The following is a 27,862-nucleotide window of genomic DNA, read 5'->3' on the forward strand; positions in this document are numbered from 1 at the left end:
AAACCAGGCTCTTGTCTTCTCTTACTCTGTCAACTTCTCATAGGGAACTCCCCATAAGGTCACAAGTGCAGGTTGGGGGAGAGAAGGCAGGGTGGCAGGAGTGTGGAGCATGGACATTTGAGCCTCTTCCTCATGTAGCCTACTTGTGCCCTCAGGACCTGCTTGAGTCTGATCACATATATACCACTTACATTTGATGATGAAATGCTGCTGTGCATGACCCACCTTATGGCTACGTGGGTCAGAAAGCACCCAGTTCATGATAGGCAGTTCAGGTCTCATGGTGACTTGATGACTCATAGTCAAATATTCAGTTTCCACCAAAGCCCAGTAACAGGCCAAGAGAGAGACAGGAGAGTAGTTATCTGCAGAAGCAAAGCAGATAACAGGAGAGTACTTATCTGCAGAAGACGGCAGGGCCTTGCTCAAAAATCCTAAAGGCATCTGCTGTGATTCAGCTATGGGGGCCTGCCAAAAGCTCCAAGCAGCATCCATATCTGCCACTGACACCTCAAGCGTCATTGGATCTGCTGGGTCATATGGCCCAAGTGGCAGATCTGCTTACGTAGCAGCCTGGACCTGTTGCAGAACATTCTGTTCTTGACCCCATTTAAAACTGGCAGCCCTTCAGGTTACTTGATAAATGGGCTGGAGTAACACACCCAAATATAGAATGTGTTACCTCCAAAATCCAGATAGGCCTACCAGGCATTGTGCCTCTTTCCTGGTTGTAGGAGGGTCCAAATGCTGCAACTTATCCTTCATCTTAGAAGGAATATCTCAACAGGCCCACACCACTGGACCCCTAGAAATTTTACTGAGGTAGAAGTTGCCTGAATTGTAGTCTTATTTATTTTCTACCTTCTGTATGCAAATGTCCAATAAGTCCAATGTGCTTACTGCTTCTCACTCACTGGATCCAATCAGCATAATGTCATCAATGTAATTAATCAGTGGGATATCTTGTGGAAGTAAAAAATGATCAAGGTCTCTCCAAAAAGAGGATTATGGTACAAAGCTGGAGAGTTTATATAACCCTGAGGAAGGACAGTAAATGTATGTTGCTGGTCTTTCCAGCTGAAGGCAAATAAATTGCTTCTGGTGGGCCTTATGGACACAAATAGAGGAAAAGGCATTTGCCAAATCAATGTCTGCATACCAGACACCAGGAGGTGCGTTAATTTGCTCAAGCAATGAAACCATATCTGGTACAGCAGCTGCAATTGGAGTCACCACTTGATTAAGCTTACGAGAATCCGCTGTCATTCTCCAAGATCCATCTGTCTTCTGCACAGGCCAAATAGGAGAGTTGAATGGGGATGTGGTGGGAATTACTACCCCTGTGGTTTTCAAGTCTTTGCTGGTGGCACTAAACTCTTCCATTTATCTAGGGATGCAATACTGTTTTTGATTTACTAATTTTCTAAGTAGAGGCAGCCCTAATGGTTTCCATTTGGCCTTTCTCACCATAATAACCCTCACTCTACCAGTCAAAGAGCCAATATGTGGGTTCTGCCAACTCAGTATTTCTATGCCAATGATGCCTTCTGGCACAGGGGAAATGAACACAGAGTAAGTCTGGGAACACACTGGACTCACTGTAAGTCAGGCCTGAGCTAAAATTCTATTAATTATCTGACCTCCATAAGCCTCTACTTTAACTGGAGGACCACAATGATGTTTTGGGTCCTCTGGAATCAAGGTCAACTCAGAGTCAATGTCCAATAATCCCCCAAAAGTCTGTTCATTTCCTTTTCCCGAATGCACAGTTACCATGGTAAAAAGACAGAGGTCTCCTTGGGGGAAGATGGGAGAAAGATTAACAGCATAAATTGTTGGTAGAGTAGTGGGATCCTTCCTCAAGGGGACCTGGCCTCTCTTCATTCAAGGGGTTCTGGGTCTGTAAACTGGTACAAATCTGGAATTGATTGAGAAACCATGATTCTCTGTTTTTAGAGTTCAAATTAGTCTTCTGTTTACTTGATCTGGAAGTTTTCTGCTTATGTAAATTAAGTAAGAATACAGTAGGCTTCCTGTAAATTTAACTTCTAGGAACACTGTGATTAATTAGCCAATGCCAGAGTGCTACACGAGTCTGACTATTTTGATTGCTGCTTTGCCTCTGCTGTCCATTACAGTAGCTATGCCCACCTTGCTTTTGATGGTTGAGTGCTGTCTCTTGGCCCCTGCAACCTTGGGATCCAATTATTCCCATTGCATTTAAATTTTGTAGTTGAGTGACTGTTGTTCCCAACATAAGATCCCACATACAGAGAAGAACAATCACAAAACTCTTCAAGGATGCAGGTGCTGCCCTCACAAATCTATTTTGGAAAGTATTGGTGACACATATGTCTTCTAGACCCTCCCAGGTGGGATGAATAGGTCTAAAGTGACTAATCTACTCTAGCATCACAATCTCCCTAAGTCTTTGGATCCCTTCCTCTATATTAAACCAAGGGAGATTATGCATTTCCAGCTTACTCACAGTGGTCCATCTTTTAATCCATATTTCAGCTAACCAAGCAAATAAAGTATTAGAACCTTTTTTAATACCACTAACTGCAATATTAAATGCAGAATCCCTACTTAGTGGGTCCAAATCAATAGATTCAACCTGATTCAACTTTATACTCCTTCCACCATTATCCCACACCCTTAATATCGATTCCCATGCCTGTTCTCCAGATTTCTGCTTATATAAATTAGAAAACTCAAGAAGTTCTTTTGGAGTTAGTGTACCTCCTTGTGGATTACCCTCTGAAAGTCACCCCTAGGGTCCCGTTGGGACTTTAGTCTAGTTATAAGTCTAGAAGCAAACAGGGGTGTTGGGGGTGGGTCCTGAAGAGTACCAACATTGTCTGGTCTGACAACTGCCTCATGGGAGGCCATCACTGTTGCCTTAGGCAGTGCAGGCTTTATCTCCTCAGACAAATGTGGAAAGGCTGATGGCAGTGTGGGTGGGGGAGGGGATGTTGCCACCACTGGGAATGGGAAAGCTGTTTCCTCTGACAATAAAGGCTTATCAGGGTTTACAAGCTGTGTCCTTACCTTTATCAGGGCCCTCTCACTGGTTCCCATTCCCAGGTGCAGGGTCCCATTCTTTTCCAATGCCCTCACTTTAACAGTAATCACCTGACAAGGCTGTGCATGTACTTTTTGTTGCAGGTCAGCTACTCTCATGATAAGACCTTTTGTCTGATTTTCCACAATTTCAGCTTTTTCTCTATAGGAGATAAGACTCTCACTCAGGGCAATCTTAGAAAATTTGAGGCTCAGCATCTGCTTCTGGACCCAGGAGTTAGACTCCCTGAGTTTATTGTTTTCCTTCATCACTTTGTCTGGTGAACAACTAACTTCATTATGTTTCTTGCTTCTCCACATATGGTCAAAGGTATTATGTACAGAGTCACAAAACTCCTTGCCTCTCATGAGCAATGAATCAGGAGTATAAAATTCATTTATTTTGCATAACTCCCTAAACAGTTCACACCAAGGACTATCAGTGTTCTCCATACTATTAGAAGCAAACTCCTTAGCATTTTTGAGTCTCATCATATTAAGCAGCCAACTCCAGAAACCCCAAAACCAGCTAAAGAAATTCGTCCTTATAATTATATTTCTCTAGAACCACTCCTGGTACTAAAAGTTGAATTAGTCAGGGTTCTCTAAAAGGACAGAACTTCTAGGAATGATGAATATAAGAAGGGAAGTTTATTAGGATAATTGATTCACACGATCACAAGGTGAAGTCCCACAACAGGCCATCTGCAAGGTGAGGAGCCAGGAAGCCAGTGCAAGTCTCAACACCTCAAAAGTAGGAAAGGCAGTAGTGCAGCCTTCAGTCTGTGACTGAAGGCCCAAAAGCACCAGGGAAATCAATGGTGCAAGTCCAGGAGTTTATAAGCTGAAGAACTTGGAGTCTGATATTTGAGGGCAGGAAGGATCCAGCACAGGGGAAAGATGGAGGCCAGAAGATTCAGCTTGTCTAGTCCTTCCATGTTCTTCTGCCCACTTTTATCCTAAGTGCACTGGCAGTTGATAAGATGGAGCCCACCCGAATTGAGGGTGGGTCAGCATCTTCCAGTACACGGACTCAAATGTTAATCTCCTTTGGCAACACCCTCACAGACACACCCAGGAACAATACTTTGAATCCTTCAATCCAATCAAGTTGACACTCAAATTAACCATCACAACTTCAAAGAGTAATACTTCAAAGCGAGACTCACTGATAAAGTTTTCACATCATTTCCTAAAGCACTGTAATGTATCATATACATGGGAAATAATAATCATTAACATCACCATAATCATCAATTTAATTTAGAAATAATACCATTTTTTCTCATTATTATGTTATGTAAATGTAATGAAATCCAAATTTATGTTGTGATAGACTATATTTTATCTTAAATTTTCAGCAGCTTATGGGTACATTACTGTAATCAAACTGCTTAGGAATACTTTAAATCAATCTAATTGCTCCATCAAAATCACATGTAAAACTATAATGCCAGGCTTATATTTTTCTTAATTAGTATCCCATTATCACAGGAAATTAAAACTACATGATGAACTTTTCACCTAAAGGTTGAAATTTGGATAAAAATTATATTTAGACATGTAGATAAAATTCTTTTTAACATCATATACAAGAGAGAATTCACAATTAGAAAATATTTTTACATGGAAATGTTATTTTGTTGACATATACTATATCATATTGAATCTAATTACTATAGGAATAGATTCAATATGATATAGTATATGATAATACTTATAAGTTCATACTTCTTAGTATGAACTTCTAAGTATCAAAGACTCTATTTGGGCCAGGCACGGTGGCTCATGCCTGTAATCCCAGCACTTTGGGAGGCCGAGGCGGGTGGATCACCTGAGGTCAGGAGTTTGAGACCAGCCTGACCAATATTGTGAAACCCCCTTCTCTACTAAAATTACAAAAATTAGCCGGACGTGGTGGCATGTGACTGTAGTCCCAGCTACTAGGGAGGCTGCAGCAGGAGAGTCACTTGAACCCGTGAGGCAGAGGTTGCAGTGAACCAAGATTATGCCACTACACCCCAGCCTGGGTGACAGAGTGGGACTCCATCTCAAATAATAATAAAAAAAAGACGGTCTCTGATACATCTTTAAATCTCATGGTCTACAGTACTTTCTGGAACATATGGATATGTACATAATTAATATATGTAAATCAACATTTTTATATCACAACTTTTATGTATTAATATTTCAAGAAAATATTTATCATGAATATAACAACAACATTTTAGTACTCATTTGTTTATTTATTCCCTAGACACAAATTTTACAAAAAATAAAAATAATGTCTTCCTCAGATGAGTTTCCAGCCTAAAGGACATCAGACATAGTGAACTGTCAATTAGAATACTGCACTAAAATGGTTTGTTGTTGGTGTTGTTTTTGAGATAGAGTCTTGCTCCATCACCCAGGCTGGAGTGCAGTGGCGTGGTCTTTATTCACTGCCACCTCCGCCTCCCAGGTTCAAGTGATTCTTGAGCCTCAGTCTCCCGAGTAGCTGGGGTTACAGGTGTGTGCCACCCTGCCTGGATAGTTTTTCTATTTTTAATAGAAGTCGGGTTTCACCATGCTGGCTAGGCTGGTCTTAAACTCCTGACCTCAAGTGATCTGCCAGCCTTGGCCTCCCAATGCATTAAAATGTTAACACAGAAAAGAAGCAAAGCAGCAGGGGGTCAGAGGAGCAGACAGAAAGATACCTGGGAAATCTGCTGCAGTAACATGGCATCTAAACTGAGAAGTATAAAACTTAGGGGAATAATAGTGAGAAGAAGGTAAAAAGATAATTTCATTGGCAGAAATAGCATACATCAAACTCTAGAAGTGGAAGAAAGCATAAAATATTCAGAAGAATATACAGAATTTCAGAATAGGAAAGAAAAATAAAAAGAAACAGAGGATGAGTACGAGGTGTAACTCCTCTCTCTGTGGTGTCTGTGTCTCTGTCTCTCACCATACCTTTTGCCTCCCAATAATGAAGAAAATCCAGATGACAAATACGATTTTTTTTCTCAGCATATTCTGATATTTTGATTTTTATCCTGAAGCAAAAATGTACACACTGAGGAGATATAATCAAAGACAGAAATTGATCTTACCAGTATTTTTGAAAATTTATGTTGGTTACAGTGTAAACCAAAAATAAAATTCTAAGCCCAACAGCTTACTGAATGGACCCCTCCTCTCAACCAAGGGGATTCCAAAGTAAATCTGAAAAACCAGCTCAGGCTATGATGATGGGAAGGGGAGTCAAACATGCCTCACGATACTCTCTTCCTCTTGGAAATCAGGCACAACTGACCAGCAATAACATTAAAACAAAGATCTTATGAATGACTAAACAGACTCTTTGTAGCAATAAGATAACAAATTTTACCCTGACTCTAGTAACATCACATGACAAGACAGATAGCCAGACCCTAAAAGGAATCAAAGTAATTTACCCCAAAATATATTTATTTGACATATTTTGAAATGGACCTGCAGTGCTCTCTCTCATGGGGGAAAATTTACATTCTGTAGATAGTTTTCTTTCCTTTTCAGGTCTTTTCCTGATCCCAGAGAGATTTAACTAAGAATCTAGTACCTTTTTGGGTCTGATAAGAGACATTTACCATCTATTGTCTCTGAAGCCTTCTATCTAGAGGCTTCATCTATATAATAAGAGCCTTGGTCTCCACAACCCCTTATCTTAACCCAGACACTCCTTTTTATTGATTCCAGGTCCTTAAATAATAACTTAACACTCTCAACCAATTGCCCATCAGAAAATCTTTGAATCCACCTTTATGGAGTCACAGAAGTGTATTGATGAATACATTATCTTTATGGATTTCCCAGATAGCTACAGATTATTTTAGACATGGAGTAATTTAATGTGCCATTTAAAAGTAACTGAACTAAAGAGAAAAGTCAAAGAAAGCCTGTATCAACCGATAGCATTCATTTATTATATCTTACTGAGTTTGCACTAGTATAATTCAGTTTTGTGGCATAAAAGGCTAATATTCTGTTCTTGAAGCTATTGTAGTTGTAATTTAGAACACAGTCACACAATTGAATTTAAACTTTTTTTTGTAAACTTTCATTTTAGGTTCAAGGGTACGTGTGCAGATTTGTTATGTACGTAAATTGCTTTTCATGGGAGTTTGACGTGCAGATTATTCTGTCACTAGGTAATAGTTTTTTGATCCTCACCCTCTCACCACTCTCTGTCCTCAAGTAGGCCCTGATGTCTGTTATCCCTTCTTTGCGTTCATATATACTCAAAGTACACTTACAAGGGAGAACATGTGGCATTGGGTTGTCTGTTCCTGTGTTAGTTTGCTTAGGATAATGGCCTCCATCTCCACCCAGGTTTCTGCACAGGTCATTATCTCATTCTTTCTTATGGCCCCATAGGATTCCATTATGTATATGTGCCACATTTTAAAACTCCAGTCTACCGTTGCTGGGCATTTGGGTTTATTCCATGTCTTTGCTATTGTAAATAGTGCTGCAATGAACATACACGTGCATGTGTCCTTATGGTACAACAATTTATATTTCATTGGGTATGCACCCAATAACGGGATTGCTGGATCAAAGGGTAATTCTGTTTCCAGTTCTTTGAGAAATCACAACACTGAATTTTTAACTTTTTTTTTTTTTGAGATGGACTTTCGCTCTTGTCGCCCAAGCTGGAGTGCAATGGCACAATCTTGGCTCACTACTACCTCCACCTCCTGGGTTCAAGCGATTCTTCTGCCTCTCGAGTAATGGGGATTACTTACAGGTGCCCATCACCATGCCCAGCTAATTTTCGTATTTTTAGTGGGTTTCACCATGTTGGCCAGGCTGGTCTCAAACTACTGACCTCCAGTGATCCACTTGCCTTGGCCTCCCAAAGTACTGGGATTACAGGCGTGAGCCACCATGCCTGGCCGAATTTTAACTCTTACAGTTATTCCAAAGAGATGTTATTTTTAAATAAAGAAACAAAATAACTCCAGTGTATTTTAATCTAACAAAAACCTTGTGTTCATTAGTACTTTGCCATTTTCAAAACATGTTCAATTACACTTCTCATTTGGTTCTTGGAAACACATCTACTAGGTACAATTTTAAGAAGCTCTGCCTTGTCCTTTGAATGTAAAGTGGGCTTCCTCAAAGCCTGGTGGTTAGATGCGTTCTGAATGTGACTCATTGAGGATAAGTGATCATCATATATATTGGTAGATTTCAGGCATTCCATATTCTTGCTGAGTTAGTTAATAGCTATCATAGAGCATGGAGAAACTGTGAGAAGATCTGGATTCCTGTCTTGACTCCAACAGAAATCATAGGAAAGATTATATCAATGTTTTTTCATCTATCAATAGATATCTATGCATCTATAGTTTTCAAACTTTGTAGATGAGCAGGACACTTTGTCAGATAAAATCTTACATGGAATCTCAATTGATTACATCAAGAAAATAGTGGGTAATGCTAACAGCTTCTCTTTATTCCTCATGAAACCACCTAGCACTAAGAAGAATAGCATGAGAACTGTAAGTTTATATAACACCAAAATTCTCTTTTATATTTAAAATTCATGTTTTCCAGGGTTTATCAAAGGTTGCAATGGCAGTTCCCAGTGAACTCATTTCTAAAAGAGATTTTTGATTATGAATTCTAATTATGTCACACCTAAAAATCTATCCTATACGTTCTTCTGACAATGAAGCTGACATTTCTTTGGTCAAGAAGCGAGGTCTATCCTCCTTTCCTTTGAGTATGGAAGGGTAATTAATGGACTAACAAATTTGGACTTTACTGGTATATTAAGTGTATAATTGTCATTTTACATTTCTCTCCTATCCCAAGAACTTGATGTATTCCTTTATTATATCTGTAAGATTTGCAGATTCACTAAGATTTTCCATCTACAAGGTCATGTCATCTTTAAGTAATAATCATTTTCTTTCTTTCTATCTGGATACCATTTAAAAATTTATATTTGGGTCTGATTTCAATGCATAAAACCCTCAAGGACAATGTTAGAGATATATGTATATATATTTCAAGAGCACATATTCTTATTCTGTGCACAGTGTTAGAATAAAAATGTCTTTTACCATGATATTAGTTTCTCATAGACATACTTTATCAGGTTGAGGAAGCTGCCTTTTACTTATTATTTCTTGAGTGTTTTTATCATGAATGGACTAGGGTTTTGTCAAATGCAAATTCCAAGTCTATTGAGATAGCCTTGTAACATTTTGTTCTTCCTTGTATTAATATGGAGATTGTTCTTGGATGTTGAATCAACCTTGTGTCCCTAGGATAAACACCCATTCGTCATAATGTATTATCTGTATAACTTGCTGCTGGAATTAATTAGCTACTATTTTGTTAAGGAATATTTGTACTTAAGTTTATAAGAAACAATAGTCAGTGATTTGGGCTTTTGTGATTTTTTAAATCGGTTTTTGTATCAAGGCACATAGGATTAGGTGGTAAGTGCTTCCTCCTCTATTTCTGAAATAAACTGTAAGAAAATATTATTTGTTCCTTAAATATTTGATAGAATTCCCCAGTGAAGCCTCCCGGGCATGGGCTTTACTTGGTGAGGAGATTTTTCATTACAAGTTCATTTCTTCACTGTTTTAACTATGTTAAGATTTTCTGTTTATTCTTGAGTCAGTTTTGGTAATTTGCGTTTTGTTGGAATTTGTCAATTTCACCTATGTTAACTATGTTCTTTCATAAAGCAATTTAGCATATTCCTTTATCATTTTTTATTTCACTTATAATGATGAGAAGTAATGAATTCATCTCAGATTTTGGTAATTTATTATTTTCCCTTTTTTCTCTTAGTTTAAGCTGTATTTTAAAATATTAATAATAAAATAGGTTCTAAATCAAATTGACTCAAAATACTGTAAGATCTGACTCTGATATTATTGAAAGATAGAGAGAGGAAGATCTAACAAATCATTGTGAAGGTATAAGGGACAAACATAGAATTATTTCTTTGTTATCTAACATGAGCCTCAAATTAGTAAGTAGCTATCTATTAAACATAGGCAATGTGGAACAATAATAATTAGAATTTAAATGGTTTCATTATTAGGAACTTAACACTTAATTGTGTAAGACTTTGATTATTTAATGTTTACTAGGTTCATAATTCAATTTCCTTCGTAAGTATTCAACAGTAACTAATTTCCACATGGTGTTATTTTCAAATAATTGTATAATAATACTCATGCTGAATCGAGGTTAAATGAATTTCATCATTGCTGCCCCAAATATTGATTAGATGAGTCAGTAAGAAAATAGGTCATTACTTTTCAAAATAATTTAGTACAATATCTCTCTATATAAATTAATAATACTGTATTACTCCTATGCATTATTCATTCTTGTGAAAATTTCAATTCATATTTGAGTATAGTAGTTCTAAAACTGAGATGGTATTGCTTCTCAAACGGCCACTTAAAAATATGAGGTGACATTCTTAATGTTTAATTATGAAAAGTTTTGAAAATATATGATAGAAGAGAGAGTAATATTATTAAACAGATGAACTTGTTACTCATTTTCAACAATGTAAACATGTTTTTTGTTATTTTATCTCTATTTGGATACTTATTTTGTATTGCCACAATGATGCCTTGTGACATTTAATCTTTAGGAATTGAGATATCCTATAGGATATCTAGTGCTCAGGGAAGTTTCACTGAACAAAACACTGTCATAGCTAAAATGCCAATAGTACTTTTGGGGAAACACTGTTAATAAAAAAAATTACAGTATTAAGAATAAGTTTGGGACCATTTACTCATAACAGATATTAGAATTTATTTTGCAGGATAGAAAATAATTTACAACTAGCAGAACAGAATTAATTTTTGATGGATAAACCAGGCCTAAATTCATTTTAATAACCTTTTCTTATATCATAAATCTCTAGGAAAACTCCTGTCCCCTGTGGAAGATATCCGATTTTCACATCAACTTAATAAAACAAAACCGTAATACTGAAAAAAAGTAAAAAAGATATTTTCCTTTTCATGTAGCTGCAGGACTCATACATTATATACCATGTAAAATAAAAAGTAGAAACTGAGTTTTACATTGCCCAGATGTTGAGTAGTTTAAGTTATTCACATTCATTGACTAAACTTTATAAAATGAATTAGTCGTCTTTTTGTAAGTAGCTATATGCTTGTCAAAGTGGTTTATTTTTTCATCTAAAGCTCAATATATGATAGAGTTTAAGAGCATGAGCTGTGGAATCAGAACAGCTGGAATCAAAACCTAGCCTTACTACTTTCAATTTATGATATTTGAGAAGTTACATTCCCATCTCTTCAGAGTTTCACATACACAATGGAGATAAAAATAATGCCTATATCATAGTTGCTGTAAAGTCTAAGTGAGTTCATCTTTGTAATGTGCTTTTGAATATATGTACATTGCAAAGATTCTAAAGTATTAGGCATTAGGCATTGCTGTTGTTTATAATTTCCAGTTTCTTTAGAAAAGTAAACCTAATTTAACCAACTTGTTGACTTTTATTTATATTTTATACTATGCAGATAATGAGTAGCAATAACAGAAACAGATCTTGATCATCCACACAAAGTATAAACGGTAATAAGAGTAATGATATTTACCAAAATTTATCAAACACCTTGTAAAATACCATCTCATTTAATGCAACACCACTGTGAAGCAGGGCCTATGAAAACCGTATGTTTCATACAAGGGAACTGAGTTAAAGAAAGGTGAAATAGCTTGTGAAAAACGGGCTAAAAAGTTTCTATCAAATAAGATCATGGCTTGTGACCAATATCAATTTTTAAATAATATGTATTTTCTGAATAATTCTCCAAGATTATTAATCTACCTTTTATAAGCACACCCGGTGTTATAAGAACGAACCATTTATAAGCAATTTATGTTATCTGTGCTGGTATTGGTGCAAATAATGAATTTCACTGTCATATGTGAATATGAGAATGCTGTTAAAGCTATTGTGTCAAATGCTTGTTATGTATTTTTTAAATGAATTTTAACTAAGCAAGATATTGTATACCTTTCAAAATCAGTCATGTGGAATGATTTTGTATGCATTCTTTGAAGTATTCTAGATAGACATCTAAAATAATATTAGAAGTCTTTGGTGGCATTGCAGAAGAGTTTAACTCATAAACCAATCAATAGAGAAGGTATGATGGAATAAACATGGTCTTTGCATTTTCGTAATCCTGGGTTTGGATCTAAACTCCTCATTCATTTAGTTTTCTGCCTCTGGGCAAGAGGTCTTTCAGCAATGTGCAACAGTTTATCCATCTGTAACACTTCGTAAGGTAAAATTATATATTGCACAAGTTCAAATAGGTACATTATTTTTGCTTTATTGGTTTATTTAATTATTTTCTAGTTTTATTCAGTAAATGACAGAGATCCAGATAATAATCCGTAGGTTGGGACCAAAACCTGTGACGGGATTTTGGCAGAGGCATCTTGTCAAACTGACAGTCTTTTTGATACTAGGAAGTAGGAAGAAGGAAGTTATTGCAAAAACATTTATTACTTCCTTTTTTATCACCAGCAAGTAATTTAAGGAAGTATATAGCTTTCCATAATCCGTCTCTTATTTCTACTTCCTTAGGTTTATTTTAATACTTTTCATTTATAAAGAGCCTTTTTTCTCTCTTTTTTTTTTTTGGTTATAATTCTTCTTTTCAGGAGGAATCTTCTAGGAGGAATCATTTTGAGTGAGTCATTTAAATATGTAGATTATTCAACCAATAACGTTTTCATTATGTGGGTACAACATAGATAATTTTTTATCTGAGGAAAAATATCACTGTTGGTAAAGATTCATTCTGTGAACTAACCCCGGTACAATAGCTTAGTCATTCTTTTAGAAAGGGCTACACTTGTTGCTAAAATATCAGTTAAATAGTTGGCCTTACTTTGGTGTTGAATTCTAAGGGTTCCAACTACAAGATGATAAAAAGGTAGTTTTTTTTAATCAACTTGTAGTTGGAACCCCCAGAATTTCCTAAAAGAAGAAGGATTTTTTTTCATTCTGTATAAAGGCTGATTTTTTTTTTAATTTAAATACCATTTATTGTAGGAGCAATAACTGACCGTATTTTGTAATCATCTTTTATCTTTATATGTTTTTAACAGGTAACCCTTTATTAACCAGCAAAGTCAATATACTGATTAATGTCCTAGATGTAAATGAATTTCCTCCAGAAATATCTGTGCCATATGAGACAGCCGTGTGTGAAAATGCCAAGCCAGGACAGGTATCTTATAAATATTGTTTCTTGAGTGTATAAAGACCCACCATATGCATGTATGTTAAGTTATAAGTCCAGACATGAATGTATACACATATATTTATTTTTCTGAATCACACCTTTCATAAAATAAACCATAAAAGATATTAAACTCTTGTGAATTAATGATATAGATGAATGGATGTGGAGGTGATACTACATGGAGGAAGTACTGATTGCTTCGTGAAAGTTCTTTGTATAAAGGTCTACACTTGTGGATTCTGCTATGTTTTTCTATTCTCCTACTGTTGATTTTCTTTTCTTTTCAATTCTTTTTTTTTTCTTGATATGAAGTCTTGCTCTGTCACCCAGACTGGAGTGCAATGGCACAGTCTTGGCTCACTGCAACCTCCACCTCCTGTGTTCAAGTGATTATCCTGTCTCAGTCTCCCAAGTAGCTGGGATTATAGGCATGTGCCACCACACCCAGCTAATTGTTTGTATTTGTAATAGAGATGGGGTGTCGGGGTGTCTCCTTGTTAGCCAGGCTAGACTTGAACTCCTGACCTCAAGTGATCCACCCGCAAATTTCTTTCTTTCTTTTTTTCTTTTTCTTTTCTTTTCTTTTTTTTTAGACAGAGTCTCAGTCTGGCACCAGGCTGGAGTGCAATGGTGTGATCTCTGCTCACTGCAACCTCCGCCTCCCGAGTTCAAGTGATTCTTGTACCTCAGCCTCCCGAGTAGCTGGGACTACAGGCACCGGCCACCACGCCCGGCTAATTTTTTTGTATTTCTAGTACAGACGGGGTTTCGCCATGTTGGCCAGGATGGTCACAATTTCCTGACCTCGTGATCCACCAGCCTCTGCCTCCCAAAGTGCTGGGATTACAGGCATGAGCCACCGCGCCTAGCCCACACTCACAAATTTCTAAAGAACTTGTGACTATAAACCCAGTAAGCCAGTCACTTTAGAGTGCATTCTCCCAGTATATTTCTTATTTTGCTCACGTGCTTGTATTAGTTGCACAACAGATCTTTTAATCTAACCTGAAAATGCAAAGCTTCCCTCTCTGGTGGCCTTGAGGAGAACATCTGGGTTATTTTAAATGTCTGACTTTCATTTTTCTTATGAAGTTAATATTATTCTGTGAAGATGTAGTTGTGGGAAGATGTTATGAGGAAAGAAGACCACAAAGTTAATGAAACTGATTGTGAATGATTTTATGTTAGGTGGTGGTAGGTTGCCGTTTTTTCTTCTTTTTTTTCCCTCCAAAGTCTTATGAATGAATAAAGGAATAATATAAAGGGAATCAGACATGGGTCAAAAATATGTTTAATCTAATACTGTGGACTTACATTCCAAATGGACAAAATGGAAAATGCATTGGTATGCTTTGGTTTATTCTATTTTTGATCAACTTTAAATAGCATAACTATTCACTTGAGTAAATTGAAGTTTTAGTTCTTGAAATAAATCTTGATATTTACAAGAGTATTTTTGTTGAAAAAAGTCATTCTTTAATCTTTAGTATCTTTTTCAATTTCCATGCTTTACATCACTTAGCGGAACCTTTGTCCCATAGTTCTAAACCTGTGATGTCTACTAGTTGTATAGATATTAAAATAAAATTAAAATTACATGAAACTAAAAACTATATTCTCATTCATACTAACCACATTTCAAGTGCTCAGTATGTGGTGAGTAGATATTATTTTGGTGCCTGCAGACATAGAATATTTTCATAACCATGGAAACTTCTAGTAGACTGTGCTGCTTTACTCTTCCACTTGATAATTTGGAGACTCATTAATCTTCTAACATCATAACTCATTTTGTGATATTTTCTCAAGTAAGAAATCTGCATCCTTAATTTTGGATGGGCACAGAATGCACTTAAAATGTATCACCTTAAGTGCATACACAATTTATATGGGATGAGCCTACAGCTTTCTTTAGTTTCTGAAATCCTAGTTGCTACAAAAATATTTGGGCCCAAATAAATAACCCAATTTGGTTGTTTTGGGAATTTGAAGAGGTTCACCAAAATTCATCAAGTTAGCTATTTTCCACTTTCAGGATACCTCACTAAACAAAGACCAAAAAAACCCAGTTCTTTAGCTTTTAGATGATTGAGGATATCAATGATTTCAGATCAATTAGAATTTCATTTCTAATGCTCCAAATGGAAGCCTTCGGGAATAGAGCTCCATTTAATGCTGTATGTTTGTCCAATAAATTAAAGGATTTGTTGAGTTGAGAAAAGGAAATTAGTTGAAATCAATGTTATTTTTTCATATCTGAACAAAAATTTGAAGAATATCTTGAATTCTTAGAGACTCTTATTCTAAAATATATTTCTGGGGCTTTTTGTGTCCAATTGAGCCATACTTTTCTACAAAGCATAACCCTGAAATGTCCATTGAGTTTTCAGGGATTGTAATATATGAGAAATTAATTGTAATATATTGTAATATGTAAGAAATCTATATATGAGCAATGTATATATTTTCAGTTTTTGAGCCCTGCCATTCTGCCACTGGCCTAAGAACTATGCAGAGGAACTGTCTACTCTGGATTATGCTACTATCTATTATCTGCCTATCGATCATCTACATTTCATGTATTTATTCTGAAAAAATAAGAATAGGAGGAAAGATGATGCTATGTAAATCAGTGAAGATTTATATGGGAGCTGTTTTCCTTGGGGCAGGGACTCCCAAGTGACACTTCCAGATGAGTTCCAGTCTATAACAAAGTCTTCATATCTATATGCTGTTCTTAAGGACTTTTCTTTATTCTAGAGTTATATTCTTGATAGATTTTGATGTTATACATTTAATTTAGTAAATGGTACTAGTTTATAACAGTTAGAGGCAAAATTTGACAGCCAGTCCCCAAATGATATATAGAAATTTTATCAGTGAAATAGAGTGATCTGTAGACATTGGTCTAAGTGAAGGAAAGTTGGTTTCATAGGGTCTGTGTGGTGATTCACTGACTAAGTAGACACATCCCATGATTTAGACTTTGGTGCTGAATAATGAAAGCCTCCCCGTGACAATTTTAAAGCTTAAATAGAGTCTGTGTGACTAATTCACACTAAGACAAGAAATCAAAATTCATACAAGAGGACCAATTAATTTGTTAAATTAGAAATTACTAACACTGCACTGTATATCCAAGGTCCCAGTGATATCTATCTATCTATCTGTCTATCTATCTATCTATCTATCCATCCATCCATCCATCTATCCATCCATCCATCCACCCACCTACATACATAACTATCATCTATCTATCCATCCATCCATCCATCCATCCATCCATCCATCCATCCATCTACCTACCTACAAATCTATCATCTATCTATCCATGTGTGTGTGCAGATAAACAGGAACATAGATCATAGTCATAAAATTGGGTTTTAACTGAATTCTCATGCTTAATAGCATCAATGTAAGATCACGTAATGCATGCTTTACACACTGGGACCAGGATATAGTGTCTGAAATCTAGAGCCTTCCTCTTGCATATTCAAATGTAGTCTGAGAGCATGATTATCTGGCCAACACTCTGCCCTTGTCATCTCTCACATACACTTCCTGAAATTCTGTTATTGGATATGTTAATAAATACATGCCTCAACGCCATTTTTACTTGCTTATCTATTTAATGGATTGTAAATTTCACAGGTTGATTCTCAGAAGTTATTTTTATTCTCTGAGTATTTAAGGACATTTCATTGAAGTACCAGGCTTTTAACTGTAAGATACACAATGTATGGGAGCAATTTAGGAAAAATTTTGTAACAGGAACGATAGTGCTTACTCTTTTAAAAATTCTTTGAAAACACAATTTGTATTCCTACCGAATGAAGAAAAACATAATGAAAGCAGATATACTGCTTTTATATCTCTCCTTCTCATCATTTTATTTATTTATGAAAATAGAACCATTGTTACAAAACATTACTCATACTAAAACTTTGCTATCACAAGGGCTTTTAGATAACCAGAGATTTTGTTTTCAGTAAGCATATTTATATTCAGGCTAGAAAGCATTTATTTGATCTAATTTAAAATGCAAGCAAGTACATTTTAATTTTACTTTGCTTATTAGTGTGAATTTTTAATGCTGGTTACCTTTTTAGTTACGCAGGTATCAATTTGAAATTAGCCCATGTTCTGTAATTGTGCCTGTCATTATTCCCTGTAAATGTTAGAAATTTCTTTATAAAAATTATGTGTAAATAATTGACCTACTGTTATTGACTCAAAAAGTGTCATTTCTGTCTACTTGCATGTTTCATTAAATACATTTAGTAGCCTGGTGTGTAAATTCCTCTTTGAAACTGACGACCGACTTCAAGTTTAATCTCAACTCTGTTTCAGATAATTCAGATAGTCAGTGCTGCAGACCGAGATCTTTCACCTGCTGGGCAACAATTCTCCTTTAGATTATCACCTGAGGCTGCTATCAAACCAAATTTTACAGTTCGTGACTTCAGAAGTAAGTGTAACCACAGAAAAATTTACCTCTTATCGTGTATCTTTGTAAAAAGGCACAAAGGGAGGAATCAATACTTTTCTTTGAAGCACTCATTTTCAGAAAATATGAAATCCTTATATGAGAAAGGCAAAATTCTATGCCAAGTAGTAAATTAAATATTTAATCTATATAGACTGTCTAGTAAGGCAGGTTGCTTCCATTGTAAATGTGGACAGTCTCTCAATGAGTCAAGCAAATAAAAGAGTCTCTGAGAAATTGAATGTTTTCCCTGTTTTAAACATATCATTTGTCCCAAATGCACATTACTTATACTTACTAATAAGGAGCTCTTTAGAAACTGTTTTATTAGAATAACACAGTACAGCACAGGTTAAGAATGCAGGTATTATAAAGACATGTGGACACAAATGTTCATTGTAGCACTATTCATAATAGCAAAGACAGAATCAACCTAAATGCCCATCAACGACAGACTGGATGAAGAAAATGTTGGGTGTGTGTGTGTGTGTGTGTGTGTGTGTGTGTATATATATATAAATACTATGCAGCCATGAGAAAGAATGAGATCATGTCTTTTGTAGGAACATGGATGGAGCTGGAGGCTATTATCTTTAGCAAACTAATGCAGGAACAGAAAATCAAATACTGCATGTTTTCACTTATAAGTGGGAGCTAAATGATAAGAACTTGGAAACAGGAACAAGGAAACAACAAACTCTGGAGTCTACTTGAGGAGGGAGGATGGGAGAAGGGAGAGGAGCAGAAAACATAACTACTGGGCACTGGGCTTAATACTTGGGTGATGAAATAATACATACAACAAATCCCTATGACACATGTTTACCTATGTAACAAACCTTCACATTACCCTCAAATCTAAAATAAAGGTTAAAAAAATAAAAAATGAAAAATAAATTGAAAGAATGCAGGTATTATATTTGAAATGATATAGGTTTTCATTTCTGCTCCATTACTACCAAAATGACAGACTCTTAATGTATACAATTTTACTAAATCAAGTCAATCCCATAGTATTTTTTATTAAATAAAATCATATTTTCAAAGCCTTAACAAAATGCCTAAAACATGTCACCATCAAGATCATTTTAGCCACCACCAGTGCCATCATGGTTACACTTACACTTTTATTTATTTATTTAGAGGGAGGGGGAGACATGGTTTGCATAGTTTATAATGAGAATTTGCTACTTAAAGATGAATGGAAAGGAAGGAATGAAACTCTTTAAAAATAAATTTGTGTAAAATTTGTTTTACACATTAGTGTAAATGAAACTCTAGTCATTAAAAAAAAGCCACTTAACAATTGCAGATAAATAATTCTACCTGCAAAGAATAGAAACATTACACTTTAAATGTGGACTATATCTATTATTTAACATGATAGGGAATACAACTTGTTTTAACTTTAATTTTACTTTTTAAAATTTTAGATTCAGGTGCAGGTTTGTTACATGGGTATATTTCATGATGCTGAGGTTTGGGCTTCTAATTATCCCATTGCTGAAGTAGTGAACCTGCAACCTGATAAGCAGTTTTTTTTAACCCTTTATCTTCTCCCTTTCTCCCCATTTTCGGCATGCCTAGTGTTAGCTGTTGCCATCTTTGTGTTCTGTGTATCCAAAGTTTAGCTCCCTTTTATAAATGAGAATACATGGTATTTCGTTTTCTGCTTCTGTATCAATGTGCTTAGGATAATGGCTTCCAGATGCATCCATGTTGCTGCAAAGTACACGATTTCATTCTTTTTTATGACTGTGAAGTATTGCATGGTGTACACTTATTCTTCTACTACCACTACTATTACCAGCACTCCTACTGCTGCTGCTACTGCTAATGCTATTACATCTGCTACAATTACAACCATTACCAAAATATAAAGGACACTGGATTAGAAATATTAAGGTTGAGTATTAAATGGTATCTGTGACTTTACTAGTCTGTAACCTTGGGTATTTTATGCCCTCTAAGTTTCCATATTCCGTAAAATAATCATCAAAACACCTGATTTTATAACCCGATAATAACAAGATAAATTTTTATAAACTCAATGCATATAGAACAAGTGAACAAATTATATTGAAATGGTGATGATGATGATTGAATCAGAGGATGTTTTGAAGAGATTAGTTTGCTACAATGATTAGGCAAAGAAAATCAGCCTCCACAAAATCAGAGTCTCCACATTTTATCACTGAAGGAAGTTGAGTAGGGTTTGCTGAATAAAATATGCAATGTGAGAAATGGCTGTAAGTGAAACAGCGGTCCAATCTTGAAGTCATTTATAATGAGACTGACTACATATTTTATCATAAAAACTGAAACACTTATAAAAAAGTGGGAAATATTAATAATGTTATGTCACAAGAGCACACAAAAAATAGGTCTGTCAAAGACAAACTGGACCATATGGTGACCCTATCCAGAAGCTATTTCAAGAGATAACTTAAACCAATAATGTTAGTAGTCTTTGAAAGGTTTAAGCAAGAATATAACATATTCATATTTACATTATAGAGAAATCAGCTTGGATGTAGCATATATCATAGGGAGATAAAACTAGTTCTGATGTTATTGCAGGAAATGGGTGAGAGCCTTAGATTAGGATACTGACTGTGAGGATGGAGACAAGTGGATGGAAATAGAATTGATAAGACTTCATGATAGATGCCCTAGTTTCAATATGTGTATATCATGTAATAAGACAAAATAGATTTCCAGGTCATAGGCTTCAGCAACTAGGTAGATAGTCACATCATTCACCAAACCCAAGTGTTGACTATTTTCTACAATGTATCTTTGCTGAAAGATCCACTTCAGATTAATCATGTTAATGGGAACCAGATGATACTGCGCCATAGCAGAGTGCTTCCTCATGGACTAAACATGTACTTGTCACAAAATTTCAGGTGCCATTTATCATGTTCCTTGTTTTATAATGAGTTAGATTTGTAAGGTATTTTTAGTGAAAAGAAAGCATTTAGAGAGGAAATAAAATATAGTGTGTCTTTTTCTTCTCACTACAGATATCACAATAAACTTGTTATAGTCAATTTTCAATAAATAATAAATTGGGTTGGGTGTGGTGGCTCACGCCTGTAATCCTAACACTTTGGGAGGCCAAGGTGGATGGATCACTTGAGGTCAGAAGTTTGAGACCAGCCTGGCCAACATGGTGAAACCCCATCTCTCCTAAAAATACAAAAATTAGCTGGGTGTGGTGGTGGGCACCTGTAGTCCCAGCTATTTAGGAGGCTGAGGCAGGAGAATGCTTGGATTCCAGGAGGCAGAGGTTTCAGTGAGCCGAGATTGATCCCCTGCACTCCAGCCTGGGTGACAGAGTGAAACTCCATCTCAAAATAAATAAATAAGTTGAAAATAAACATTTTAAAAAGGGTTAGGCTGCCATTTTACACATACATTGAGTTCAAGAATACCAAATCCCTACCTCCTCCCAAGTGCAGACACACCAGACATTCTATTTCTATTAGTCATTTTCATTTCAGATTACGAACTTCACTCCTAGCCTGTTCCTTTTCCACAGACTCAAGTGTTTAACCATCAATTGCTTAATATTTAAATTTTGATTCAATTAATATCCTTTTTTTCATCCCTAATCATATCCCAAAAAGTTTTCTCATCTTGGTGCTTCCTATTGCTGAAGAACCTGCCTAAATTTTAGTTGTTTAATTTAAAGTCTACCAATAGAAAAATGAAATCTGATTGAAATAGTAAACATGTTTGTGACAGACTTGCACAATTGTAACATATTGTACACTTTTCTAAAGTTATCTTACCTTATTCTCAAGTACTATGCGTAGCTATACTAAACTACATATTGATACATTTCTAAAAATAAAGCATTTCTAGGGGTTACTTTGACACACAAATGAAATATTGTTATGAATAAAACAAAATTCCTGCTTATATGTGTAGAAATAAAAGAGAAAATGCATGCAAAAGAGCACCTTCAATAGAAGTATTAATTGCATTTATATAAAAGTAGTAATTTTTATTGTCTCACATTATTACAAGTAAATATGATTTTGAATTAACCAGAATTACAATAAATTACTTTTTAAATTATATTAAAGTAGTGATTGTTATAGTTCAAGGTGTTTACAACTTTTAATGTTTTTAACAAACCTTATTTTCCTTTCCATGTTTCTTATTCCAGCTGATGTGCAGAGTTGAAAGTATTCCCATACATACAAACATATATAACATATATTTATAAACATATAGACATATACAACATGTAGACAGAAAAATTCTTAATTTAAAATAGTCAATTGGTTTTAATATAGTTTAAAGAATAGGTTCTTATGTGAAATAATTTACATTCATAGTTTAATATTTTCTATTATGCATGAAAATATTTACAAAATTACTTTTTAATGAGATTGCAATGTCAGGAACAAATTGATCAATTTAATTCACTTTCTGTCTTATAAAGTATTCCATAATCTTTCTGAACAGAAAATTTAATTCTCCTACCAGACAAGATTAATGTTTATTTTTCCTCTAATGATTATTTTGATTATATTTTGGCAGTTTTCCTAATGGGAAAAAAAAAAATAAAGAAAATAAGAATCATTTTTCCTGATTCAAGAAGAGCTTCTTACTATTGAGCAGATACCAACTTGAAGATTTGAAGTGAAGCTCATAGTAACCATGTTACCATAAATGTCCTGTTTTGTAGACAACACAGCTGGGATTGAAACCCGAAGAAATGGATACAGCCGCAGGCAGCAAGAGTTGTATTTCCTCCCTGTTATAATTGAAGACAGCAGCTACCCTGTCCAGAGCAGCACAAACACAATGACTATTCGAGTCTGTAGATGTGACTCTGATGGCACCATCCTGTCTTGTAATGTGGAAGCAATTTTTCTACCTGTAGGACTTAGCACTGGGGCATTGATTGCAATTCTACTATGCATTGTTATACTCTTAGGTTGGTTTCAATATTAATCATTGTTAATTTTTTCTCGCTTGGTCTCTCTTTCTTTCTTTTTTTCCCCTCTCTCTCCTCTATCTCTCTCCTCAATTTATCATGTAAACAAGCTTTTATTCAAGGACATGTCATACCTAACTTCTCAATTTGTTTTACATCCTAGTAATTGCTGCTGTCTAATAAGAGATTATATCATCTTTTTAAAAAAATATACTTGATGAACAATGGTTCTCAGATTCCAGCTAGATAAAGGAAAATAAAAGAGAGAACAGAAAGAAACAGAACATAAAGTAATCCTCAAATTTGTTTGTCTTTTCTGTCTAAACTGCCATCCAGAAGTAATTCTTCCATTTTCTTGCATCTGCTTACATCAAAATTCTAACCACTCCCACTAGAACAGAACAGAATAAAATATCTGGAAACACTCCAAAGGAAAATCATTGAAGTAAATGTATTCTATATTATCTCGGTGAGATTGAATATAAACCTATTAGGGGGTTCCCCCTTCCATCAACTCTGTTCAGTTTCTCCATTTATTAATCCACTGCCAGATTCACAAAAGTAGAGAGAGATTTTCTATTACACCTCATTCCTTTAAAATCAAATGGCAACAGATATACAACTGGGTATTGTGGAATCAAATTATATATGCATATTTACTAATTAACCAAAAATAATCTGACAAATATGGACACCTGATTTTACCTCTAGGAAAGAAAAAAATTAATTAGTAGGATGTAAGGCACGGAGTAAGGCATTAAATGGTAGCTTGTGGAGAGCACTCCCTGAGTCAGAAGCTCATGCTGATGTGGAGGGTGAAGTTCTAGTCCAATTGGCATGGTGTAGATGTGAATTCCATATGAGAAACTTTGGTGTGCAGAGCAAAGTATTCTTTATTTCCTTATAATTCATAATAAATTATCCCGGGCATCTCTTTGTGTTAAGATAAACCTTAAGGACATATTCCAAGTAATATTTTCACATCTGAAATGTAATGAGATCATTTAGATGTTTAACATCAAATGAATTTTTTCTCTCTCATATGCCTCTCTTCACTTGTAGCTGAGTCCTGGAGTATTTCTATATTGTGAAAGTTGTCAGAATCAAAATGGAGTCACTAATGTTAAGAAAATTCTGACAAATAGAGCTAGAGAAGACCATGGAGAGAGGGTTTTCACCCATATATGCCTGATAATGAAAAAAACTGTAAAAATCACGGCCCCACACAAAGGCCATCACAACCTTGTACAAGATCACTTCTGCCAGGACATCTGCCCAGCAACTGCCTGTCCAATGTTGCACTGGCATCACCCTTGTTATTAATCTTTGTAGTCAAGGATAATTATTTAAAACAATTATGTATCCTCCTCATTTTTTTCTTTAAAAACCTTTGTCTTCCTTTATCTCCCTGAACACACACATAGTTTACTGTGGCACTCACATTCTCATTGCTATACTCTATTTCCAAATAAATATATTTTATTTCAGAGAAACTCTTTCGGTTTGTTATTTGGGTCGATAGTATCAACCTAACATGGCTTGGTATGTTCAGGATGTTCTCCTTTGGCCTCTTTGGCCATCATACACTGTAGCAAGTAATCTGCTCAGGTCTCAGGTCATCCTTATCATGTACTGCCACCTGCCACTCATTTATCCGAATACTTCCTGAGCATCCACAGAGCTCCAGCACTATTCTAGGCATTGTGAGTTTTGGTATACAGCAGTGTATATTGACACTCTTTGTCCAGCCATAAGGTCTGTGTAAAAATCCGTCTAATCTTTGACCTCCTTGACCAATGTCACACTCCTTTAGGTCTACTAGCTTGTTCTCAGCCATTCTCATATCCTTTTTGGGGTGAGAAGAAGCACAGAAAGTTACGGTGCTTGGATCCCTTTTAAATGGACCTCAGACACATCCAGCTAGTTTCTTTCTCAGCCATGATGATTCTGAACTCATTTTATGTATGGGACTGCTCCATGAGGTCTGCAGTCTCTCACATACTCAGTAGAGGAACAAACAATAGTGTCCTTTGTTCTGAGAGGAGAATATAAACCCGTGGGAGGAGTGTAGGGTGCTAAACATCTCCCCAAGACCCAATGTACAGAAGCTCTACATGGATCTCCTCTCTCCTTCCAACTAGTCCATCTCTAATTTTGGAGGAAGAGAGAATACATGAAATTTTATCATTATGCATTCTTCTCTACTTTATAATTCTATGACAGGTGTCTTCCAGACTCTGCTATGGTAAACCAAACACACATTAGCTTTCACCTGTTGACACCACTATGGAGGAGAGGGGTTATTATGACAAGAAAAGCTGAGCACTGACGTCGTCACTTGTATCTGTGCATAGAAGAAATAAACACCATTGACTTAGCGGAGAGTTTTAAATCAACTGGAAGTAGAGAGAGATTTTAATTATAAAAGTACATAAATTAACAATTTTAAAACATTGTTTCAAGAAAGTAACCTGAATTCTAGGCTCTTGATTTAAAAACTGTCTCAATATGGCAGGACACAGAAATGAAATCGATGCTTTAGTTTGTAAGATTTATAAACTAAGGTCCTTATATTTTCCTTGTTTCCTTCCTTCCTTCCTTCCTTCCTTCCTTCCTTCCTTCCTTCCTTCCTTCCTTCCTTCCTTCCTTCCTTCCTTCTTTCCTTCCTTCCTTCCTTCCTCCCTCCCTCCCTTCCCTTCCCTTCCCTTCCTTCCTTCCATCTTTCCTTTTCCTCTACTTCTCTCTTTCTTATTTATTGCCTATAAAAATAATTGTCACAGTGAAGATTTGGGCTTATCGCGTAAGAAACATGAATTTCTAATTTAAAATAAGGAATGTTCCAATTGGGAAGTTAGCTATGAATGATAGTCTTATTTATAGATGATAATATTAAAGTTTTCTTGTATTAGTGCTAACAATTTTCTGTATGAGTGGAATAACTATTATTTCATGTTTTCTTTTGTTGCAACACACACTTTTACCTGACCCTAAAATACTTGGAGGCCATTAACGAAACTCAGCCACCCCTAATCATTTTTAATTTTTATGGAGAGATGAAATGTCCTATCTGCTTTCTATTCTCAAATTGCAATTTTTGTCTTGTTCCAGCCATAGTTGTACTGTATGTAGCGCTGCGAAGGCAGAAGAAAAAAGATAGCCTGATGACCTCTAAAGAAGACATCAGAGACAACGTCATCCATTACGATGATGAAGGAGGCGGGGAGGAAGATACCCAGGCTTTCGACATCGGGGCTCTGAGAAACCCAAAAGTGATTGAGGAGAACAAAATTCGCAGGGATATAAAACCAGACTCTCTCTGTTTACCTCGTCAGAGACCACCCGTGGAAGATAACACAGACATAAGGGGTTTCATTCATCAAAGGCTACAGGAAAATGATGTGGACCCAACTGCCCCACCGTACGATTCACTGGCCACATATGCCTACGAAGGGACTGGGTCCGTGGCCGAGTCCCTCAGCTCCATAGACTCTCTCACCACAGAAGCTGACCAGGACTACGACTACCTGACGGACTGGGGACCCCGCTTTAAAGTCTTGGCAGACATGTTTGGCGAAGAAGAGAGTTATAACCCTGATAAAGTCACTTAAGGGAGTCGTGAAGGCTAAAATACAACCGAGAGGGGAGATTTTTAAAAAAGAAAAAGAAACACAAATATTAATAGAAATCACTCACACACACACATACACACACACACACACACACACACAGACTTTCTGGGACAAGATTCCTTTGATTATCTGGTTTCTAGCAAGTTGTTAAATTAATCGTATTGTCAGTTTTGGTTTATTCTGCCAACACGAGATACATCCTATAACGTGTACTTGCTTCGTTCTGTTGTTTGGTTTTTTCACAATCACGCTGAGACAAGCTCAGGCCTATTCAATACAATTTACTGACATGACAACCTAGAACGAAGATAGCTATGTGGCATCACGGTGGAAGAGTGTTAGATTTTTCTTAATTCCACTAAAGTGCCTATTGAAACTCTTATCATTTAAAGCGGTGTACAGTGCACTCTGCTGTGATGGTATTGCAGGATTCAGAAATAAAGAGGACATAAAACAAAGACGTCCTTATGTCAAGAAGCAATAGCGACACTCTGACTCTCCTCATTCCTTTTGAGAACAAAGGAATACTTCCTGATCTCCACCGTCTTCTAATCCAAAAGGTTTTCTTTTTCTTTTTTAAACTGTATGCTAAGACGTATGTTTATCCTATCCTTTCAGAAAATTGAAATAAATATGAAAATATCAAGTTCAATATGTAAGTCCCGAATTCTGGAAACGATGTTTGATCTTAACAATAGTTCACATTAAAGCTGTTCATTAAAATGTTACTTTCTTTTCCAAAAAAAAAAATCAAATTAAAAAAAAAAGAAAAGAAAAAATATTCCTCTTTATAAAGAGAGGCCTCAGGGCTCAAATTACACATTAAAATAAATATTGGTTTTGCTTAATATTGTACTGGTGTGTGGAAAATTGGTTTTAACAGTCACCAGATTCAGCTTTTAGTCATAGATATAATTTCAGGTTGTGTTTCTATGAAAATTCCCAGAAGAAAAACGTGCCATTCATTTAAGCTTGGAAGGAGAAATTCATTGCACAGTTTCTCAGAGTTTCTTACAATCTAGTGATTCTTTGATGAGCAACAAAATAAAATACATATCAAATAATCGAGGATGGATTTATAAGATGTCTAAAAATATTTGTTATACATTATTGAAAAAATAAAAAATCGAGGACTGAAAAAATTCAAACCAATGACTGAATCCTAAAATGAACGCAAATTCAATCTCAGGCAGCTAATATACTTACTTTACTTACGTGGACTTCAACTTTGTGAACACCATTATCGTATTGGAGCTCATAGTTGCCTCTTTGTTCTCTCATCTACAAAAATCTTAATGTAAATTATTCCTTACAAATTCCCTATAAAGAACTTTCTAATTTGATGCAAATTTCTAAGTAATATTAGATTTTATAAGCGCATTAGTAAACTAAACTCACATACATCACTTTCAAGCAGATT

General features: G+C 35.6%; 1 protein-coding gene across 3 annotated transcripts in view; it reads left to right on the forward strand.

Moving 5' to 3' along the window:
* CDH12 (cadherin 12) overlaps positions 1-27,584 on the forward strand; it is a 1,138,028-nt gene extending 1,110,444 nt beyond the window's left edge. For all 3 annotated transcript variants that reach the window (XM_050795514.1, XM_050795515.1, XM_050795513.1), the window contains 4 exons: positions 13,237-13,358; positions 17,724-17,841; positions 22,562-22,813; positions 25,922-27,584. In XM_050795514.1, coding sequence (XP_050651471.1) covers positions 13,237-13,358; positions 17,724-17,841; positions 22,562-22,813; positions 25,922-26,421 — 992 coding nt within the window. In that variant the 3' untranslated portion in view covers positions 26,422-27,584. The remainder of the gene's footprint in view (positions 1-13,236; positions 13,359-17,723; positions 17,842-22,561; positions 22,814-25,921) is intronic.
* The last annotated feature ends 278 nt before the right edge of the window (positions 27,585-27,862 follow it).

This window comes from Macaca thibetana, chromosome 6 (genome assembly GCF_024542745.1).
Source record: "Macaca thibetana thibetana isolate TM-01 chromosome 6, ASM2454274v1, whole genome shotgun sequence".
NCBI lineage: Eukaryota > Metazoa > Chordata > Mammalia > Primates > Cercopithecidae > Macaca > Macaca thibetana.